We start from the raw sequence: 22,500 nt of genomic DNA on the forward strand, positions 1-22,500 counted from the left end.
CTAGGGAAAGAATTAACACTGTGTGTTCAGGATCCCTAGGGCTCTCCTCCTTGCAATCGGTAAGGGACTTTCTGCACCATCTTTCCTCCCTTTGTCTGGGAAACCAGTCAGGGGGATCTCACCTTAAACACTGCTTCAGTCCAGGCAGTGGAAATAGAGTCAGCCTGCCGTCCGGTCACACAGTGCAATGTTCAACCCAGAGCCTGCAAAGAGGGGTTGAGGAATTGTGCTTCTGCCCCGGGCTCTGGAAAATCGGTGTCTGTGGGACCCGTCGTCCAGAAAGATGCAGCCCAGGATCCAGCGTCGCAGGAGGGGGTACGTGGAGGCAGCACTCCGCGTTCCCGCCCGTTGATGGTATTGGGAGATCGGTCCCAAAAGGAAACAGTCGCCCTCAAAAAATAACAAAACCTTGGAAGATGTGCCTCCTACAGACACTAAGCTAAAACTGGGGCTGCCTGGCCCGGCCAGGGGGTGTATACTGCAGAGGAGGAGCTATGCTTTTGCATCTACTTAGTGTCCTCCTATGGATAGGCAGCATAACACCCATGGTCCTGTGTCCCTCAATGAGGCATCAGAGAAAAATGCTTTACTTTAAAGCCTAGCCAGCTTTTCTCATCTATAAAACATTTATTTTCAGAGGTTTTATACAAAAGCAGATTCAGTCTTAAGTCTAAAGAAATATTTTTTTGCATTTTTTTTTTTATAAACAATTCAATTATATTCTTAGTTTGTCCTTAAATATTAAACACAATCTTTAGAAGGACGAGACGGGCAAGATTAAACACTGTGCAGGGGCAGGGAGTGACAACCGGATTTTTTCATGTCATTTGTTTTTTCAAGGCCTAACAGTATAAAGTCCCAACTCTATACATAACATGGCAAGTTTTGCCTCAAGTGCTCTTTTAAAATCGGTTACGTGTTAGGAAGCTGAGATTTGTAGTTCATTTCTGCTCATTACACTTTTTCACAACTTCTCAAATGGGAATAAGTGTTTTTCTTCTCCTTTTTTCTCTCTCTTGGTTTTCTTTTTCACTTTTCCTCCCTGCTGCTCTTCAGCCTTTCTGTTCTGGGGCCAGGATACTGCAGCGTCCACAGCTGGGGTCTCGCTCGCCGGTTGCTCCTCATCTGATGAGAATCCGTCTCCGGGTACAGAGGGCAAGTGTTCAGAGTCCTGTAGAAATAATACAGTGAGTTATGATAGCAGCATTTGTGATCTGAGCAGCAGTTCATCATTTTCAGTCTGGGGATAGGATTGAAGCACGGGTCTAAATGCGGAGTGACACACAGTGGAGAGGCGTGGGGGAAATTTTGTGATGGATTTCACCTCTACAGCAAAGTATGCATCATGCACCAATATTTGGGAAGAAAGAAGGGAATTTTGTTACTTACCGTAAATTCCTTTTCTTCTAGCTCCAATTGGGAGACCCAGACGATTGGGTGTATAGCTACTGCCTCCGGAGGCCACACAAAGTATTACACTAAAAAGTGTAAGGCCCCTCCCCTTCTGCATATACACCCCCCGTGGGATCACGGGCTCTCAGTTTTAGTGCAAAAGCAAGAAGGAGGAAAGCCAATAACTGGTTAAACAAATTCAATCCGAAGGAACATCGGAGAACTGAAACCATTCAACATGAACAACATGTGTACCCGAAAAACCAAAAAATCCCGAAGGAAACAGGGCGGGTGCTGGGTCTCCCAATTGGAGCTAGAAGAAAAGGAATTTACGGTAAGTAACAAAATTCCCTTCTTCTTCGGCGCTCCATTGGGAGACCCAGACGATTGGGACGTCCAAAAGCAGTCCCTGGGTGGGTAAATTAATACCTCAAGTTAGGGCCGTAAAACAGCCCTTCCCTACATGGAGGCCACCGCCGCCTGCAGGACTCTTCTACCTAGGCTGGCATCCGCCTAAGCGTAGGCATGCACCTGATAATGCTTGGTGAAAGTGTGCAGACTCGACCAGGTAGCTGCCTGGCACACCTGCCGAGCCGTAGCCTGGTGCCGTAATGCCCAGGACGCACCCACGGCTCTGGTAGAATGGGCCTTCAGCCCTGATGGAACCGGAAGCCCAGCAGAACGGTAGGCTTCAAGAATTGGTTCCTTGATCCATCGAGCCAGGGTGGATTTGGAAGCCTGCGACCCTTTGCGCTGACCAGCGACAAGTACAAAGAGTGCATCCGAGCGGCGCAGGGGCGCCGTGCGGGAAATGTAGATTCTGAGCGCTCTCATCAGATCCAACAAATGCAAATCCAATTCATATCGATGAACTGGATGAGGACAAAAGGAAGGTAAGGAGATATCCTGACTGAGATGAAAGGGGGATACCACCTTAGGGAGAAACCCCGGAATCAGGCGCAGCACTACCTTGTCTTGGTGAAACCCCAGGAAGGGAGCTTTGGATGACCGCGCTGCTAGCCCGGACACTCTCTGAAGAGACGTGACCGCTACCAAAAAGGCCACTTTCTGTGAAAGTCGAGAAAGTGAAACATCCCTCAGAGGCTCAAAGGGCGGCTCCTGGAGAGCAATTAGTACCCTGTTCAGATCCCATGGGTCTAACGGCCTCTTGTACGGAGGGACAATGTGACAAACCCCCTGCAGGAACGTGCGTACCTAAGGAAGTCGTACTATGCGCTTCTGAAAGAATACAGACAGCGCTGGGACTCGTCCGTTAAGGGAGCCGAGCGACAAACCTTTTCCCAAACCAGATTGCAGGAAGGAAGGAAAAGTAGGCAATGCAAATGTCCAGGGAGACACTCCCTGAGCAGAGCACTAAGATAAGAATATCTTCCACGTCTTGTGGTAGATCTTGGCAGACGTCGGCTTCCTAGCCCGTCTCATGGTGGCAATGACGTCTTGAGATAATCCTGAAGACGCTAGGATCCAGGACTCAATGGCCACACAGTCAGGTTCAGGGCCGTAGAATTCAGATGGAAAAAACGGCCCTTGGGACAGTAAGTCTGGCCGGTCTGGTAGTGCCCACGGTTGGCCAACCGTGAGATGCCACAGATGCGGGCACCACGACCTCCTCGGCCAGTCTGGGGCGACGAGGATGGCGCGGCGGCAATCGGAGCTGATCTTGCGTAGCCCTCTGGGCAACAGTGTCAGAGGGGGAAACACATAGGGTAGCTGGAACTGCGACCAATCCTGAACTAAGGCGCCTGCCGCCAGAGCTCTTTGATCGTGAGACCGCGCCATGAAAATCGGGCCCTTGTTGTTGTGCCGAGACGCCATTAGGTCGACGTCCGGCCTCCCCCAGCGGCTACAGATTTCTTGAAACCCGTCCGGGTGCAGAGACCATTCCCCTGCGTCCATGCCCTGGCGACTGAGGAAGTCTGCTTCCCAGTTTTCTACGCCCGGGATGTGAACTGCGGATATGGTGTATGCTCTGTCTTCCACCCACATCAGAATCCGCCGGACTTCCTGGGAGGCTTGCCGGCTGCGTGTTCCGCCTTGGTGGTTGATGTATGCCACCGCTGTGAAGTTGTCCGACTGAATTCGGATCTGTTTGCCTTCCAGCCTCTGCTGGAAGGCTTGCAGGGCAAGATACCCTGCCCAGATTTCCAGAACATTGATCTGAAGGGTGGACTCCTCTGAAGAGAGTCCTTGCCCGTCTGAGAAAGGGGTACGTTCCTGTCTAGGGACGTCGACTTCCCATCCCATTGGCGAAGAATGTCCTATAGAAGTGGACGCAGATGAAACTGCGCGAAAGGGACTGCCTCTGCATGAGGCGCCTTAAGGGGTGTGACTGGCCTTGAAGGAGAGACTGCACCCCCGTCAGTAGTGAACGCTGTATGTCCAGCGGGAGCTGCACTATCGCTGAGAGAGTGTGAAGCTCCATGCCAAGATATGTCAGCGATTGGGTCGGTGTCAGACTTAACCTTGAAAAGTTTATGATCCACCCGAAACTCTGGAGAGTCTCTAGCGCCACGTTCAGGCTGTGTTGGCATGCCTCTTGAGAGGGTGCCTTGACAAGTAGATCGTCCAAGTAAGGGATCACAGAGTGACCCTGAGAGTGCAGGACTGCTCCCACTGCTGCCATGAACTTGGTGAAAATCCGTGGGGCTGTCGGCAGACCGAAGGGCAGGGCTACGAACTGAAGATGCTCGTCTTCAATAACGAATCGTAGCCAACACCGGTGCTCTGGAGCAATCGGCACGTGGAGATAAGCATCCTGATGTCTATTGACGCTAGGAAATCTCCTTGAGACATTGAGGCAATGACGGAGCGGAGGGATTCCATCCGGAAACGCCTGGTTTTCACGTGCTTGTTGAGCAGTTTTAGGTCCAAAACGGAACGGAAAGAGCCGTCCTTTTTTGGTATCACAACCAGATTGGAGTAAAAACCGTATCTTGTTCCTGAGGAGGAACAGGGATTACCACTCCTTCTGCCTGCAGAAGAGCATCGGCTCGGTCGGGAGGTGAGGAATTTCTGAAGATCTAGCCGGAGGACGAGAACAGAACTCTATCCTGTACACGTGAGACAAAATGTCTCTCACCCACCGGTCTTTGACCTGTGGCAGCTAAATGTCGCCAAAGCGGGAGAGTCTGCCACCGACCGCGGATGCGGAGAGAGAGGGCTGAACGTCATGAGGAAACCGCCTTGGTAGCGGTTCCTCCGGCTGCCTTCCTTGGGCGTGATTGAGCCCGCCAGGAATCTGCGCCTCTCTGAGCCTTTTGAGTCCTTTTGGACGAGGACAATTGGGACCTGCCCGAGCCTGGGAAGGACCGAAACCTCGACTGTCCCTTCCTCTGTTGGGTGTGGTTTGATCTGGGCTGGTGTAAGGAAGAGTCCTTACCCATGGACTGTTTAATGATTTCATCCAATCGCTCACCAAACAGTCTGTCACCAGATAATGGCAAACTGGTTAAGCACTTTTTTGGAAGCAGAATCTGCATTCCATTCCCTCAACCACAAGGCTCTGCGTAAAACCACGGAGTTGGCGGACGCCACTGACGTACGGCTCATAGAGTGCAGGACAGCATTAATAGCGGAAGTCGCAATGCAGACATTGCGAGGTTAAGGACGCCATCTGCGGCACAGATGTACATGTGACAGTGTCCACGTGCGCAAGACCAGCTGAAATAGCTTGGAATGCCCATACGGCTGCGAATGCCGGAGCAACCGACACGCCGATAGCTTCATAGACAGAATTCGACCAGAGGACCATCTGTCTGTCAATGGCATCTTTAAGTGAAGTCCCATCTTCCACTGCAACTATGGATCTAGCCGCAAGCCTGGAGATTGGGGGATCCACCTTTGGACACTGGGTCCAGCGCTTGACCACGTCAGGGGGAAAAAGGATAACGTGTATCCTTAATACGATTGGAGCACGCTTATCTGGATAAGTGTGGTGTTTCCGGATTGCTTCTCTGAAGTCAGAGTGACCAGAAAAGTACTCAATATACGCTTGAGATACTGAAAAGGGATTTCTCCTGCTGTGAAGCTGACTCCTCCACCGGAGGAGCTGAGGGAGAAATATCCAACATTCCATTGATGGACGCTAGAAGATCATTCACTATGGCGTCACCATCCGGTGTATCCGGATTGAGAGCGGTCTCAGGATCAGAGTCCTGATCAGCTACGTCTGCCTCATCATACAGAGAGTCCTGCTGGGACCCTAACCAGTGATGAAGCCGAGTGCCGCTCCCAGCGAGCTCGCTTAGGCTGTCTGGGACTGTCGTCCGTGTCAGAGCCTGCGCCCTGGGATGCATGGGACCCCCCCGGAGCACTGATTTGTTCCAAATGAGGGTGGCCAGGGAGCATTGTATCAACATTGCCCATGGTCCGTCTGGACTGCAAAGTCTCTAAGATGTTAGTCACAGTCACAGACAATCTATCAGCCGAAACTGCAACTCCGTCCCTGTCCCTGGACAGGGTTCACCGGTGGTTTCTTTGGCCACCTCTAGCAGAGACCCCGGCTGACCAAGTGATACAGGGGAGCATTGCACACAATGGGGACAGTGGAACCTGCCGTGTGGAACAGTATCACGTGCAGTACAAGCAGCATAGAAAGCCTGTGCCTTGGCACCCTTGCTTTTTTGCTGCTGTTGTCTAGCCATCTAGAAGTATATAGCCAAGAATAGCGACCGTACAGTGCAATGTATAGCATACAAGCAGAAAGTACAAATGAACACTTCAGCACATGCAGTACAAGCAGCATAGAAAACCTGTGCCTTAGCACCCTTGCTTTTTTGCTGCTGTTGTCTAGCCATCTAGGAGTATATAGCCAAGAATAGCGACCGTACAGTGCAGTGTATAGCATACCAGCATGAAGTACAAATGAACACTTCAGCACATGCAATACAAGCAGCCTAGAAAGCCTGTGCCCTAGCACCCTTGCTTTTTGCTGCTGTAGTCTAGCCATCTAGGCATAAAGTACAAATGGTATTAGTGGGGTCAGCACTTCAGGTGACGCTTACCGCCCGCACAAAAGCGGGTGTGTGGTCGCCCGAATCTTGTGTGGTTGCCCAGAGCTTGTCTCCCTTCTCCAGCCCAGACTGCGTGCAGGAATGGCTGCCGGCGTCCTGTGAAGAGGGGCGGGCCGTGGGCGTGCCCCAGACAAGAGCGGGAAACTGGCGTCCCACTGTGTCCAGTGAAGGGGGCTGGAGAATGCAAAGCAGACTCCAGCTCTCGGCGCTGACTTTCTGTACAGCGTCCCGCCCCTCCCCTGACTGGCAGGGCTGGGGGCGGGAACGAAGCGAAAACTAGGCCGCAAAGCCGGGGACTCGAGTAATAAGCGCGGCCGTCCTATGTGCACGGCCAGCGCGGAAGTCCCCGGCGCACCACAAGTCCCAGCCGCGCCACAGTGTAAAACACCCCGCAGCGGCCGGCGCGGCAGTTTCTAATACATAAATTCACTCAGCTAAGCTGCAGTGAATAATAGCACAAGCGCTCCGCGCTGTTGTCCCCGGCGCACTAGCACTCCCAGCAATGCTGGCGTGTGTGTGCGCGATGTGTACGGGGACACAGAGTACCTTAATGTAGCAGGGCCCTGTCCCTGACGATATCCAGCTCCATATCCAGCAGGTTCTCCGGGTCTGTGGATGGAGCCCGGTCTCAGTGCCTGGAGACCGGTAAGATCCCACTTCACCCAGAGCCCTGAGGGGGGATGGGGAAGGAAAGCAGCATGTGGGCTCCAGCCTCCGTACCCGCAATGGGTACCTCAACCTTAACAAACACCGCCGACAAAAGTGGGGTGAGAAGGGAGCATGCTGGGGGCCCCATATGGGCCCACTTTTCTTCCAACCGACATAGTCAGCAGCTGCTGCTGACTAAAAACAGTGGAGCTATGCGTGGATGTCTGACCTCCTTCGCACAAAGCATGAAAACTGAGAGCCCGTGATCCCACGGGGGGTGTATATGCAGAAGGGGAGGGGCCTTACACTTTTTAGTGTAATACTTTGTGTGGCCTCCGGAGGCAGTAGCTATACACCCAATCGTCTGGGTCTCCCAATGGAGCGCCGAAGAAATGAGTGGTACGTCTTGTAATCCGAATGTAGCTTACTGGGAGGTGGTGGAGAGGGGTCGCAGGAGGCAGGGGCAATGCTGCACGCTGCTGCTCCCTTCGGGCAGGGACCATCCTGAAAATGTCGGTAGTGCGAACTTCAAATAATGGCGCGTGTGCACATTGAGCGCTCGGCTCAATATCTCATCTGCACATGCGCCGCCTCCGGCACACTGATCTTCCAGCAGTGGACTTAGGGAAAATGGTGCCCAGAGGTGGCGTGTGTGAAGATGAGATCTCGGTTTGTCAATGAGCAGATAGCTCAATTTGGGCACACGCAGACTCCAGGCGTCAATTCTTTGAAGACTGCATCGCTGAGAGTTTCTGGAGGTTGCCTGCCTCACAACACCCACAGTGAGTGAGTGAGTGAGTATCTGGGACACCCGCCGCACTATCACCGCCCTGCTCCACCACTGCCCTTGCCTCCTATGTCCCTGCTCCACCCTCCTGTTAAGACACCACTGGATTGTAAGACAAACCCATTTTTTTTTTCCTCTAAATTTGAAGAGGTGTCTTATAATTCTGTGGTTTTCGAATACCGAAAAATACGGTAATTTTTTTGGCTTGTTTTTAGGGAAGAAGATTCCAGATTCATAATCACATTAATGTTAAATCTGAACAATGTCTCCCCTGCCACACCGCCTACAGCATCGCTCTACTCCACCGACCGCCCCTGCCTCCTATGACCCCACCAGAATATAAGAAGGACAACATTTTTTACTCTAAATTTGGGGTGCGTCTTATAATCTGGTGCATCTTTTAAAACGAAAAATATGGTAAGTGGATTTCTTGAAAACCTCACAAAAGTGATTAGTTGCAGGCTGCAGTTACTCGCAGTAGGCAGACTGGTCTGGATGGCTGGTGGTACCATTCATGGTCATAGCTTTACCTTCTGTCCATATCGTGCCTTCAGTCTTTCTCTGATCAGGAGACCCTTCACCAGCAGTTTCCAATTTCCCAGCGCTCGTTTTTCTCGCTTCTACAAACACAAGGACAAAAACCGGTCTGACTTGGTTATGGGCATCACTTTTACCATGGTGCATGGAATCTATTCTATAGCTTACCTCTTTCTGCTTGCGCTCTATCTCCACTTGTTCATTCTCCCAGGCAGCCAGCAGGATCTCTTTATATTCCTCACACACAATATAACCATCAGTCCTAGAAAAATACATGAGAAAAGGAAATCTAGAACCAAAGAGGTCCTTTTCTGTAACTTTCTAACTTAATTTTTTGTTTTATTTCTTAAAGGGAACCGGTCAGCAGAAATTTTGCACTAAACCTAAAAGATTCCCCTTCTGCAGCTCGTGGGCTGCATTCTAGCATTCCTGTTGTTATTGTGCCCCCTTTTAGACCAAAATAAATACTTTATAAAGTGGTTCCTTTTCCTATGCAAATCTTGTTAATCGTACACGGGGGCGGGCTGTCTGGTGTCCGTTAGTCTGCCTCCTGCTGCTTTACGCCGTTCCCCATCGCTCAATTTCATATTTCAGGACACCGCCCAGTGCGCCCCAGGTCTCGCGCATGCGCCGTGCCACTCTCGCGGGACTGTGCACAGTGTGACCGCTGGTGACGTGTTGCGCAGGCGTGAGATTATGGGCAGCGCTGTGATTTTCATCAGCAAGTACCCGCCCATAATCTCGTGTCCGCGCTTTTCATTCTTCCTCCACCGTTATGCTGCTCCGCTCCTCCCATCTATTTCCTGCTCCAGGGCAAGATGGGAAAGAGGTGACGTGGGGTCATCTGGCCAGCGCTTGCGCAGGACGGTGGAGGCAGAGTGGAAAGCGCGGGCACGAGATTATGGGCGGGTACTTGTTGATGAAAATCACAGCGCCGCCCATAATCTCTCGCATGTGCAACACGTCACCAGCGGTCACACTGTGCATAGTCCCGCTAGAGTGGCACGGCGCATGCGCGAGACCTCGGGCGCACTGGGCGGTGTCCTGAGGTATGAAATTGAGCGATGAAGGACGGCGTAAAGCAGCAGGAGGCAGGATAACGGACAACAGACAGCCCGCCCCCGTGTACGATTAACAAGATTTGCATACAAAAAGGTACCACTTTATAAAGTATTTATTTTGGTCTAAAAGGGGGCACAAGAACAACAGGAACCTTGCTAGAATGCAGCCCAGGAGCTGCAGAAGGAAAATCGTTTAGGTTTAGTGCAAAATTTCTGCTGACAGGTTCCCTTTAAAAAAGTTTTCAAAGTCATGGCTTGCTGTTTGGGAATGGAAATGGTTTGCAATCACAGACTTAATGTGTGTCCTATAAGGCTATGTGCCAACGGGGAAAGTGTCCTGCGGATATATCCGCACGACATTCCGCAGGTGCTCCCAGGAAACAGCACCACAACTTCTGTCTGTTTCCATGCTGCGGAATGTCGTGCGGATATGCTGCGGGCATTCTGCATTGAGGATACAGTGCCATGGCTTCGGCACTGCATCCTCAATGCAGAACAAGTGCTGCCGTGATCGGGGAAGTTTATACTTACCTCCATCAAGCAGCACCTCACTTTCCGGCGGCCGGGTCTCTGTCAGGCAGCGTCTGGTTCACTGTGCTGGAGGTGGGCGGACCTGAACTAGCTCCGGCTGTCACATGACCGGAGCTCGTGCAAGATCCGCCCACCTCTTCCTTCCTGTACCTGGCTGGATCCACAGCGCTGCTGCCGCTACACCGGACGGAGAAGTGACTCGGGTCTCTATCAAGGCAGGTAAGTATATGGGAAATCCGCTACAATAATTGACATGCTGCAGATTTTTCCGCACGGAAATCCGCACGATTTCCGCTGCGGAAAAATCCGCAGCGTGGGCACAGCATTTCCCAAATGCCATAGAAATGGCTGGGGAGTAGCTGTGCTGCAGATTTTCGGAAAATCTGCGGCTTTTCCGCGAGAAATCCGCGGCAAAATCCACGCATTTTCCACAGTGTGGGCACATAGCCTAAGGCTGAATCCAAACTTGGTAGAGTTGCCATATGATATATGTGGATGAAGTTCTCAAAACAAAAATGTATACATTAGAGAGAAAAAAAAAAAGTGCAGAAATACGAGCAAGCTGCCAATTTAGAAGTCTACAGCATGCTCATAATAACGCGGAAACAGATTTTCTCCTTGCAGTGTATATAGGTTATAATCTGATGCATGTTTTACCGAAGATGCCTATATACCTGGAATTATCACAAGGGTGGATAATGTTGTTAAATGGTATAATATTAAGTCAAGGATCAGTTGGACGTCACCAGTCTCTGAATGTAAGCTATGATTTCTGTCCACTGACAGCAATCACATATCTTGCACACAGTAAAAGTGAGGAACTCAAAATATGGGGAGGGTCTGCAGACTGTTACACTAGATAAATTAAGTACAAATGCCAAACATTATGTCAGAGGGGACAACGTCCTTACACAGGGTGCGAGAAGCCACAGTGGAAGTCAAAGCCGGTGATGGCAGTGGCGCAGTCGATGTCCAGCTTCCTGGCCACGCGGTGCAGATTGGCGACTTGCAAATGGCAGCATCCGATGGGCAGCATGTTAGGTTTAAAGAGGTAGACGTTGCCAAACTCATTGCGAGGAACCTGCAGATCAAGAAAATCATTTGATACGGATTATAGAAGAGGAAGCGCTGGGCCGCACCACATGAACCTGCTGATTTTGGAGAGGACTCAACGTCCCAACCCTTCATGAATAGCAGATGCCGGGGAAGAAAAGGATCAGGCATGGCAGCACAGGAGATGAGGTGTTTGGCAGCAGCTTATTCCCCTCTGCCCATTGAGTGAGTACATATGCACACTCTGCTGAACTGAGCATGCATGTGTATGAGAGGAGTAGCATTCTGCTTAAAGGGAACCTGTCAGCAGATTTGGCTCCTATAAGCTGCGGCCACTACAGGTTGGCTCTTAAACAGCATTTTAGATTGATTGATAGAGATAGATATATACAGTGTTTCCCCGAAAGTAAGGCCCTGTCTTACATTAATTTTACCCCCAAAAGTCCCACCCTGCCTTACTTTCGGGGAGGCCTTACATTGGAAAACAAAACAATTTTCAACAACATCCCCTGCAGCCTCCCCATTGTTTCACAGTCCGGCATCCACCCCATCCTCCCCCCTGCAGCCTCCCCATTGTTTCACAGTCCGGCATCCACCCCATCATCCCCCCTGCAGCCTCCCCATTGTTTGAGAGTCCGGCATCCACCCCATCCTCCCCCCTGCAGCCTCCCCATTGTCTCACAGTCCGGCATCCACCCCATCCTCCCCCCTGCAGCCTCCCCATACAGTGGTTCTGCCCCCCACTCTGCCACCACACACACTGACACATACGGTACCGGTACAGCCCCACACAAATATCGTACACACACACACACACACTGACACATACAGCCCCATACGGCACCCATACACATACCGTACACATACCGTACACACACACACACACACACACACACACAGAGAGAGTTTCGGAACTTACCGTTACTTTCCTTCTGTTTCGATCTCCTCTGCGGTGCCGGGCTGACGATTCGGATGCCGGGGACGCTGGACCAATCGGAGCGAGCCTGCAGGCGGTGACGTCGCGGCTGATTCGGCCAATCAGCTACGAGCCGGCTGACTGGCCAATCACAGCTCGAGCTGATGGCCAGCAGGGAGCCTGTGATGAACAGGCTGATCGGCCAATCAGCATCGAGCAGGAAGGGCGTTGATGGAGCGAGGGAACAGCGGCAGCGGTAAGTTCCTGTACTTTCCCCAGGGACCCCACCCATATGCGGCCATACTGTCCCCAGTGACCCCACCCATAGGCGGCCTTACATTCCCCGGGCCCCCCCGCTACCCTGCCTTACAATCGGGGGGTGCCTTACATTGGCGGACCCCCCCCGAAACCCCCACCCTGCCTTACTTTCGGGGGGGGTCCTACTTTCGGGGAAACACGGTATATATATATATATATATATAATATTGACGCATCCTAAGTCATACACACTCGCCGGTCCCACGCATTACAATACTTTGATCTGCCCTACTCAGGACAGATCAAAGTGCGCCTGCGTAGCACCTCAATGCTGGCGAGTGTGGATGACGTAGGATGTGTCATGCACCCCGGGTTCAGAAGAAGGACGACAAATATGGCCAAAAGAGGAGGAGCCGGCACCAGAGAACGAAGACACCCATCTGACCCATGTCCACCGCAGCGAACGTTTAGGTGAGTATTATAAAGTGATTTTTATGTTCTACACAGCAGCCTGGGCTCTTATATACAGCAGTCTAACATGCTGTATATAAGAGCCCAGTGGTGGTGGCCGCAGCTTATAGTCACCAAATCTGGTGACAGGTTCCCTTTAATTAGCTTGGCCGACAGGTATCTAAGGCGTATGCCCACCTTCAAGGAAGTCTGCCATGTCTATCACTGTTATTTACAAACTTACTGCATTGACATTCTTACCTTTCCATCCACAGCAATAGGCGGCTGATAATCCTCAGTCTGCCACTGGCCAAACAGAGCAAGGTCATTGCTGTCCTTCTCTGGATCTGCCAGGCGCGCTTTCCTCGCTCGATTAGACTGCCCTTTCACCATCTGTGCATGAAGCAGATCGGGTGTGACGTAAATGACATTACCAGCGCGTCCTCTAAACTTTTTCTGCTAATAGTCAGTTTAATTTTTCGTGACCGTTGGGGCCAATTAGTCCATTTCATTACCTTGTAAGGCACCTCCCCAATCCGCACCACGCGGGCATCCTTCAACCACGTGTCTCGTGAATGCAAGGTGTGGACACATGATCTGCAGAGAGAAGGACCGGTTGTGTGATTGCATGTGATATTTAATCCTGCACGTGATGCGATGGCAGTGCACAGCCAGACGCTGGATGCGATGGCAGTGCACAGCCAGACGCTGGATGCGATGGCAGTGCACAGCCAGACGCTGGATGCGATGGCAGTGCACAGCCAGACGCTGGATGCGATGGCAGTGCACAGCCAGACGCTGGATGCGATGGCAGTGCACAGCCAGACACTGGATGCGATGGCAGTGCACAGCCAGACACTGGATGCGATGGCAGTGCACAGCCAGACACTGGATGCGATGGCAGTGCACAGCCAGACACTGGATGCGATGGCAGTGCACAGCCAGACACTGAATGCGATGGCAGTGCACAGCCAGACACTGGATGCGATGGCAGTGCACAGCCAGACACTGGATGCGATGGCAGTGCACAGCCAGACACTGGATGCGATGGCAGTGCACAGCCAGACACTGGATGCGATGGCAGTGCACAGCCAGACACTGGATGCGATGGCAGTGCACAGCCAGACACTGGATGCGATGGCAGTGCACAGCCAGACACTGCATGCGATGGCAGTGCACAGCGAGACACTGCATGCGATGGCAGTGCACAGCGAGACACTGCATGCGATGGCAGTGCACAGCGAGACACTGCATGAGATGGCAGTGCACAGCCAGACACTGGATGCGATGGATGTTGTGCTATGTCAATCACATCCCAATGATAAAATAAGAGAAAAAAAAAAAATTTAAAATTTGTAGCCGACAGTTAATGCCGTTCGTCCGTTACCTTGAATATACAGGCTCCCCTCTACAGGAGCCAAGTATGGCAGCAGATTCAGGGTAGATGGCCTCATACTTCAGTAGGTGTCTCTTTAGAGCATACAGAGGATGGCTCTTATACTCGGTGATTGAGGTCGGCAGCGGCTGGTCCAGGAGTTTAGTTTCAAACTAGAAATAGAAAAAATCAGTAATTTGGCTTTAAACGGGAGGTCTAGTCTCAGAAGAAAAAATATCTGCCGAATTGTGACCGTGTGTGGTGGACATCTGCTACGAATTTCTGCGCAGGTGACCAATCACGGGCCATGTTTGTGAATTGCATATTTGTGGTCACGTCCTGATGGCTGCGCTTCCCTCAATTCTTTTCTATTGAGACTAATTGGCACGTGACCGCAAGTGTACAGATCACAAACTTAGTGACCCACCCACACATGGAATACAGGAGAAATGAGACAGACATGCACAATTGGCCAATGTGCAGTCAGAGTGACTGCAAAGAAACTGGACAAACCCTATAAAGTGTATAAAAGAATAAGTCATCGGCACGGTGGCTCAGTGGTTAGCACTGCAGTCTTGCAGTGCTAGAGTCCTGGGTTCAAATCCCACCAAGGACAACATCTGCAAGTTCGTATGTTCTCCCCGTGTTTGCGTGGGTTTCCTCCCACACTCCAAAAGACATACTGATAGGGAATTTAGATTGTGAGCCCCAATGGGGACAGTGTTGCCAATGTGTGTACAGCGCTGTGGAATTAATAGCGCTACATAAGTGAAATATTATTAAGTCGTCATGTGTACATGAGAAAAAGAGAATTTTGTTTACTTACCGTAAATTCTTTTTCTTATAGTTCCGACATGGGAGACCCAGACCATGGGTGTATAGTAACTGCCTCCGGAGGACACACAAAGTACTACACAAAAAAGTGTAGCTCCTCCCTCCTAGCATATACACCCCCTGGATAACCCAATATAGCCAGTTTAGTGCAAAAGCTGAAGGAGGACATCCACCCACAAGTAGAGAGAGAGCACAACCCGGAACAACCGGAACCTCTGTCTACAACAACAGCCGGTGAAAACACACGGAACAAGAAAACTGCCAACAGGCAACAGGGAGGGTGCTGGGTCTCCCATGTCGGAACTATAAGTAAAAGAATTTACGGTAAGTAAACAAAATTCTCTTTTTCTTTATCATTCCTATGGGAGACCCAGACCATGGGACGTTCCAAAGCATTCCATGGGTGGGGATAAACAGAAAACTGAGAAGTAGGCGAAACCTAACTTCACAAATGGGCGACAGCCACCTGAAGGATGCGCCTGCCCAAGCTCGCATCTGCCGAAGCATGAGCATGCACTTGGTAGTGCTTCGAAAAGGTATGCAGACTGGACAAAGTGGCAGCCTGACAAACCTGCTGAGCCGTAGCCTGGTGCCTGAAAGCCCAAGAGGCACCGACAGCTCTGGTCGAGTGTGCCTTGATCCCCGGCGGGGGAGGCACTTGAGTACACTGGTAGGCATCGGAAATGGCCGACCTAATCCAGCGAGCTAGGGTCGGCTTAGAAGCCGAGAGGCCCTTACGCTGACCAGTGGTCAGCACAAAGAGAGAGGTGCACCGCCTAAGAGCAGCGGTGCGAGACACATAGATCCGGAGCGCCCGCACCAGATCCAGAGTATGCAACGCTTTTTCAAAGCAATGAACAGGAGCCGGACAAAAGGAAGGCAGGGAAATATCCTGGTTAAGGTGGAAAGGAGATACCACCTTAGGAAAAAAGTCCGGAGACGGACGAAGAACCACCTTGTCTTGGTGAAAAACCAAAAAAGGTGACTCCGAGGAGAGCGCAGCCAAATCAGAGACTCTCCTGAGGGAAGTTATGGCCACTAGAAAGACCACTTTCTGTGAAAGACGAGACAAAGAAACCTCCCTAAGTGGCTCAAAAGGGGGTTTCTGCAAGGCCGTGAGGACCAGATTAAGGTCCCAGGGATCCAGAGGCCGCCGGTAAGGCGGGATGATGTGAGATGCGCCCTGCATGAAGGTGCGCACCTGAGCCAGCCGGGCGATACGCCGCTGGAACAACACTGACAGAGCCGAGACCTGTCCCTTGAGGGAATTGAGGGATAGTCCTAGTTGCAGACCAGACTGCAGGAAGGACAGAAGGGTCGGCAGGGAAAAAGGCCAAGGGGCGTGGCCGGAAGAACGACACCAGGACAGGAAAATTCTCCAAGTCCTGTGGTAAATTTTGGCCGAGGAAGACTTCCGAGCCCGAGTCATAGTGGAGATGACTTCGGGAGGAATGCCGGAAGCCGTCAGGATCCTGGACTCAAGAGCCACGCCGTCAATCTGAGAGCTGCAGAATTCTGGCGGAAAAACGGACCTTGTGAGAGAAGGTCTGGACGGTCCGGGAGATGCCACAGCACCTCTACGGACAGACGGAGCAGGTCTGGGTACCAAGCTCACCTGGGCCAGTCTGGAGCAATGAGTATGACCCGACGACCCTCCATTCTGATCTTGCGCAGGACTCTGGGCAAGAGAACTAGAGGGGGAAACACGTAAGACAGACGGAACTGGGACCAATCCTGAACCAGCGCGTCCGCTGCAAAGGCCTGAGGATCGTGGGAGCGAGCCACGTAAACCGGGACCTTGTTGTTGTGCCGGGATGCCATTAGATCCACTTCCGGAGTTCCCCACTTGCGGCAGATCGACCGGAACACTGCCGGATGCAGAGCCCACTCGCCGTTGTCCACGGTTTGACGGCTGAGATAATCTGCCTCCCAGTTTTCTACGCCTGGGATGTGGACTGCGGATATGGTGGACTTGGAGTCCTCCGTCCACTGAAGGATGCGTTCAACCTCCAACATTGCCAGGCGGCTGCGAGTCCCGCCCTGGTGATTGATGTAGGCAACTACTGTCGCGTTGTCTGACTGGACTCGAATGTGCTTGCCCGCCAACAGGTGGTGAAAGGCTACGAGAGCTAAGAGCACAGCTCTGATTTCCAGCACATTGATCGAGAGGGCTGATTCGGACGGAGTCCAAGTGCCCTGTGCTCGGTGGTGGAGAAATACTGCTCCCCAGCCGGATAGACTGGCATCCGTGGTGAGGATCACCCAGGACGGGGCCAGGAAGGAGCGTCCCCGAGACAGAGAGAGGGGCCGAAGCCACCACTGAAGAGAGCTCCTGGTCTGTGGCGACAGAGCCACCAACCTGTGCAAGGAAGAAGTCCGCTTGTCCCAACAGCGGAGAATGTCCAGCTGCAGAGGACGCAGATGGAACTGGGCAAAGGGAACCGCTTCCATTGACGCCACCATCTGACCCAGCACCTGCATGAGGTGCCTGATGGAATGACGGCGGGGCCTCAACAGAGAGCGCACCGCCAGATGGAGGGACTGCTGTTTGACTAAGGGCAGCTTGACAAGTGCCGGCAGAGTCTCGAATTGCATCCCTAGGTACGTGAGTTCTTGGGTCGGGGTCAAAGTGGACTTGGGCAGATTGACAAGCCACCCGAATTGAACAAGAGTGGCGAGAGTGAGCGAGACACTCCGCTGACAGTCTGCGCTGGATGAAGCCTTGACAAGAAGGTCGTCCAGGTAAGGAGTCACTGCCAACCCCTGGAGGTGCAGAACCGCAACCACTGCTGCCATGACCTTGGTAAATACTCGAGGGGCCGTGGCTAACCCGAAGGGGAGAGCCACGAATTGGAAATGTTCCTCTCCGATTGCAAAACGTAGCCAACGCTGGTGTGAAACTGCAATTGGCACAAGCAGATAGGCATCTCTGATGTCGATGGATGCCAGGAAATCTCCTTGGGTCATTGAGGCAATGACTGATCGCAGAGACTCCATGCGAAAGTGCCGCACCTGAACATGCTTGTTGAGAAGCTTGAGATCCAGGATGGGCCGGAAGGAACCGTCCTTTTTGGGGACTAGGAAGAGATTTGAGTAAAAACCTCTGAACCGTTCCCTGGCGGGAACCGGTACAATCACTCCGCTGGCCTGCAAGGATGCCACGGCCTGAGAGAAGGCGGCGGCCTTGGAGCAGGGGGGAGTTGACAGAAAAAATCTGTTTGGCGGGCTGGAAGAGAACTCTATCCTGTAGCCGTGGGAGATGATATCCCGCACCCACTGATCGGATACGTGTTGAAACCACACGTCGCCAAAGTGGGAGAGCCTGCCACCGACCAAGGACGTTGCTGGCTCGGCCAGATAGTCAAGAGGAGGCTGCCTTGGTGGCAGCAGCTCCTGCGGACTTTTGTGGACGCGGCTTCTTGCGCCAGGTGGGCTTCTGGTCCTTGGCTGAGTTAGTGGACGAGGCCGAAGGCTTAGAGGACGACCAGTTAGAGGAACGAAAGGAACGAAACCTCGACTGGTTCCTGCCCTGGACAGGTTTCCTGGTTTTAGTCTGTGGCAAGGAAGTTCTCTTCCCGCCAGTAGCCTCCTTAATTATTTCATCCAGTTGTTCACCGAACAGCCTGGACCCAGCAAATGGGAGCCCAGCAAGGTACTTCTTTGAAGAAGCGTCTGCCTTCCACTCTCGAAGCCACAAGATCCTGCGGATAGCAAGGGAATTAGCGGAGGCCACCGCAGTGCGGTGAGAGGCCTCCAGCATGGCAGACATGGCGTAGGCTGAAAAGGCTGAAGCCTGGGAAGTTAAGGCAACCAATTCAGGCATAGAGTCCCTGGTGAGGGAATGCATCTCCTCTAGGGAAGCAGAGATGGCTTTGAGAGCCCACACTGCTACAAAGGATGGGGAGAACGAGGCCCCTGCCGCCTCATATACAGACTTGGCCAGGAGGTCAACTTGGCGGTCAGTGGGATCCTTAAGTGAGGTGCCATCAGCCACAGATACAACTGTCCGGGCTGAGAGTCTAGACACCGGAGGGTCTACCTTTGGTGAGTGAGCCCACTCCTTGACCACCTCTGGTGGAAAAGGATAACGGTCGTCAGAACCACGCTTTGGGAAGCGTTTGTCAGGACAGGCTCTGGGCTTGGACACAGTGGCTTGAAAACTGGAGTGGTTAAAGAACACACTCCTTGTTCTCTTAGGCAAGGTAAACTGGTGCTTTTCTGCCAGAGAGGGTTGCTCCTCTGATGCTGGCGGATTGAGGTCCAGTACAGAATTAATGGACGCAATCAAATCACTCACATCTGCGTCACCCTCGGTTAGATCAATGGGGCACATGGAGGTAGCGTCCGAGCCCCCAGTAAAGATATCCTCCTCATCCTGCGGGTCGGCTCGTGAATCGGAGCCGCGGGACGAGGAAGGAGAGGGGTCCCTGCGTCTCCTTTTAGGAGGACGGGGTCTGGGAGCAGATGAAGAATCCTCTGTGAGCTCTGCAGAGCGAGCCGAAGCAGCAGAGGCGCCCTAAAAAGGGGGCTGATGCAAGGTTAGCAGAGTCCGGGACAGCTGTCCCATGGAGTCGGCGAAGGACTGGGAGATAGATTTAGAAAACACTTCTACCCAAGCCGGGGGTTCAGCCACCGGGGCCGGAGCAGCCGGAGGGACCTCTGGGGAGACTCCAGGCTGAGGCACCACAATGTTAGAGCAGGCATCACATTGAGGATATGTGCTCGGTTCAGGCAGTACGAGCTTACATGCAGTGCATATTGAGTACAGCCTTGCAGCCTTGCTCCTAGTGTGAGACATGCTGCTGAGGTGGAGGCTCTGCAGTAAAGAACACACTCCTTCAGAATGACCCCCTGAGAGTGTATAAGAAAGTCTACAACCAGAGGTTGTGGCTTACCAGACCGTTTTGTGTGCCCTCCGGATTCCACAGCTCGGACCCCCAGACAGATTGCAGAGATGCAGCAGCCAGCGCCGATCAGTGTGAGAACGCTGATAAAATGGCGCCGGAGTGAGGGGGGGGGGGGGGCGGGGCCTAGTCCAAGAGCGGGAACAGGAGGGCCAAGGAGATATCCAGGGGAGGGAAACATCTCCTCAGAGAGGAGTGTCCTCCCCTCTGCTGAACGGCCGGTGGGCGGCGCCGCACTGTCCCTCTGCATGACTGACATGCAGGGGCAGTGAAAACGAAACTAGGCCGAAGCCAGGGCCTAAATTTTACAATGCGGCCGGCGCTCAGGCACCCTCGGCGCGGTTCTCTGGTGAAAACCGGAGAACCGGCCGGAAATGTCACAAATGGTACAAAACACACTCTCCCCAACATTAAAGTACAAGGGACCCCCCTGACAATAACGTCTCAGATACTTAGCTTGTGAGACGCAGGGCCAGGTCCCTGAGGGATGAGTGCTCCGTCCGGCAGGGTCCTGAAAGGGCTGCGGATGGAGACCGGTCTCCTGCAAAGCAGTGAGAACCGTGCTGGCTCCCACTTCAAGCCAGAGCCCGAGGGATGGTGAAGGAGCGCGGCATGTAAGACTCCAGCCTTGAAATCAACCTTAACAACACCGCCGACACAGTGGGGTGAGAAGGGACATGCCGGGAGTCCAGGCTTGGACCCGCTTTTCTTCAAACTCTTTAAAATGAAAATCAGATGAGAATGCATGAATGTGGATGTGTGCCTCCTGAACACAAAGCATTGAACTGGCTATATTGGGTTATCCAGGGGGTGTATATGCTAGGAGGGAGGAGCTACACTTTTTAGTGTAGTACTTTGTGTGTCCTCCGGAGGCAGAAGCTATACACCCATGGTCTGGGTCTCCCATAAGGAACGATGAAGAAATACCACTATTTTTGGCCATTATGACTTCTATCCTGCCTTTTATTTTACCGTTTTCCCCTCTGCAAGCTCTCTAATTACCAGTTGTCTCTGGGCTGGTGGATGGAGACTAGCTACTATGTTGTCTCCCATACACAGCACACACAGACAAGAGCTTCCTTCTCTCCTGTTTCCATGTAGCTCATTCAGAAGTAGCGTGCAGGACACTATACAGAAATACTGAGCGGTGTAGCTGTGAATCCAGCTCTGTGGTGAGAAACTCTTACAAATAAGCTGCAGCGTCAATTGTCTGCTCCTCTCCCACCATAGACTAAAATAGGCAGCCAGAACCTGATCCTTCAATGATCAGACAGTGTCTTGCTTTATCCAAGCCCAAATTTAATAGCTTTTCAGAGTGAATGATGAGATTATGAGGCTAATGGGAAGAGAAGTGGCTCATAAGTGGAGACTAAAAAGTAAAATCAGCGAAATATGCTTTTAATGTCTCTTATATTCACTTGTACTATTCATTTCTGCAAAATGACAGAGACCATTTAAACATCTGAGACATTTTTTGGAATATCCACAGGACAAGCCATAAATGCCTAATAGGAGCAGGTCCCACTTATGACCCTCATCTCACAAGCAGCTGTGAATGAGGGGGACTCTGCATCCATCACTCTCTCCATTAACGTCTATTGGAGTACTGAGTAAGGCAGGACCCCAATTACTGAGACAGACACTTGTGAATATCAGTAATATATACTGAGGACTTTGCACCTGCAATGCCCCAAACCCCAGGGCGTTACAGATACAGGTGGGGTAATATGCCGGTAGCGGCACAGCGTAGTCTCCGTTCCTTACCTCTACATCTTCCTTATCTTCCTGTGTAGCGTTGGTGCTTTTATAAGGCAGCAGTGTCTCTTCCCACCACTCTGGATCCACGCGGCGTTTGCGAGTGCCGGTCATCCACCCTGGATCGTATCTTCGCGTCACATCTTTCACGTGCCCTGCACCATCAATCCCCACAACGTAAGTAACCGGTTTGGTGGCGGACTTGAAGCACAGGGAAGGCTGGTTAACCGTCCGATGCAAACAGTCCACACACACCCATTTGTCTTCTTTTTCCAGGTAGACCTCCACCCACTGATCGATCCCTCCGGGCAGTGGTGGCAGTGTCTCCTCATCCTCCTCATCTGTGGAAATGATCTTCCCTCTCCCCTTAGGCTTGGGGTCACCATCTTTGGGTGAGCTCTTGGCTTTAGGTGGTCCTGGGGCAACAGGACTCTTAGCTGTGCTCTCCCCCGACCTCCTCCGGTTCACCTTCAGTGAGGACAGCCCTTTAACTTTCCTTTCAATTGACTTGTCCCATTCGGAGAAGTCGCTGTCCTCAGTGCCTGAGTAAGAGTATTCAGAGTCGCTGCTGCCCTCGTGGCTCTCACTATCCTCCTTGTATGAAACTTTGGAAGCCACTTTCCTCCGAAGCTGATTTTTGGGACTTGCCTTAACTGTCGTGTCTTCGGCGTTCTCCCCTGCCAGCTCCTTCTTGACTTTCCGGACTTCTTTCTTAGATGTCATCCTCTTTGATGGTTTCTGATCTTCATCCTCAGAACTGGCCAAGAAGACAGTCTCCTCTTGCTCCTGTTTTGCCTTCACTTCTGATTTTCCTTTAAGGGATTTTTGGGGTTTGGTCGTTTTATTAGACTTCTTGGAGGACTTCCCCTTTGCGCTGCTTGTTATCTAAAAAGGTCGAAAAATATAGTAGAGCTCAGATCTCATTACACTGCTGTCAGCCATGATATCGGGCTGGATTCCTGCTCA

General features: G+C 52.0%; 1 protein-coding gene across 3 annotated transcripts in view; it reads right to left on the reverse strand.

The window, feature by feature from the left end:
- Positions 1-605: 605 nt before the first annotated feature.
- XPC (XPC complex subunit, DNA damage recognition and repair factor) overlaps positions 606-22,500 on the reverse strand; it is a 94,490-nt gene continuing 72,595 nt past the window's right edge. For all 3 annotated transcript variants that reach the window (XM_075321552.1, XM_075321551.1, XM_075321553.1), the window contains 8 exons: positions 21,544-22,419; positions 14,054-14,214; positions 13,182-13,263; positions 12,928-13,059; positions 10,901-11,070; positions 8,566-8,659; positions 8,391-8,480; positions 606-1,171 (listed from right to left, as the gene is read on the reverse strand). In XM_075321552.1, the coding sequence (XP_075177667.1) occupies positions 965-1,171; positions 8,391-8,480; positions 8,566-8,659; positions 10,901-11,070; positions 12,928-13,059; positions 13,182-13,263; positions 14,054-14,214; positions 21,544-22,419 (1,812 nt within the window). In that variant the 3' untranslated portion in view covers positions 606-964. The remainder of the gene's footprint in view (positions 1,172-8,390; positions 8,481-8,565; positions 8,660-10,900; positions 11,071-12,927; positions 13,060-13,181; positions 13,264-14,053; positions 14,215-21,543; positions 22,420-22,500) is intronic.

The sequence above is a fragment of the Anomaloglossus baeobatrachus genome, chromosome 8 (genome assembly GCF_048569485.1).
Source record: "Anomaloglossus baeobatrachus isolate aAnoBae1 chromosome 8, aAnoBae1.hap1, whole genome shotgun sequence".
NCBI lineage: Eukaryota > Metazoa > Chordata > Amphibia > Anura > Aromobatidae > Anomaloglossus > Anomaloglossus baeobatrachus.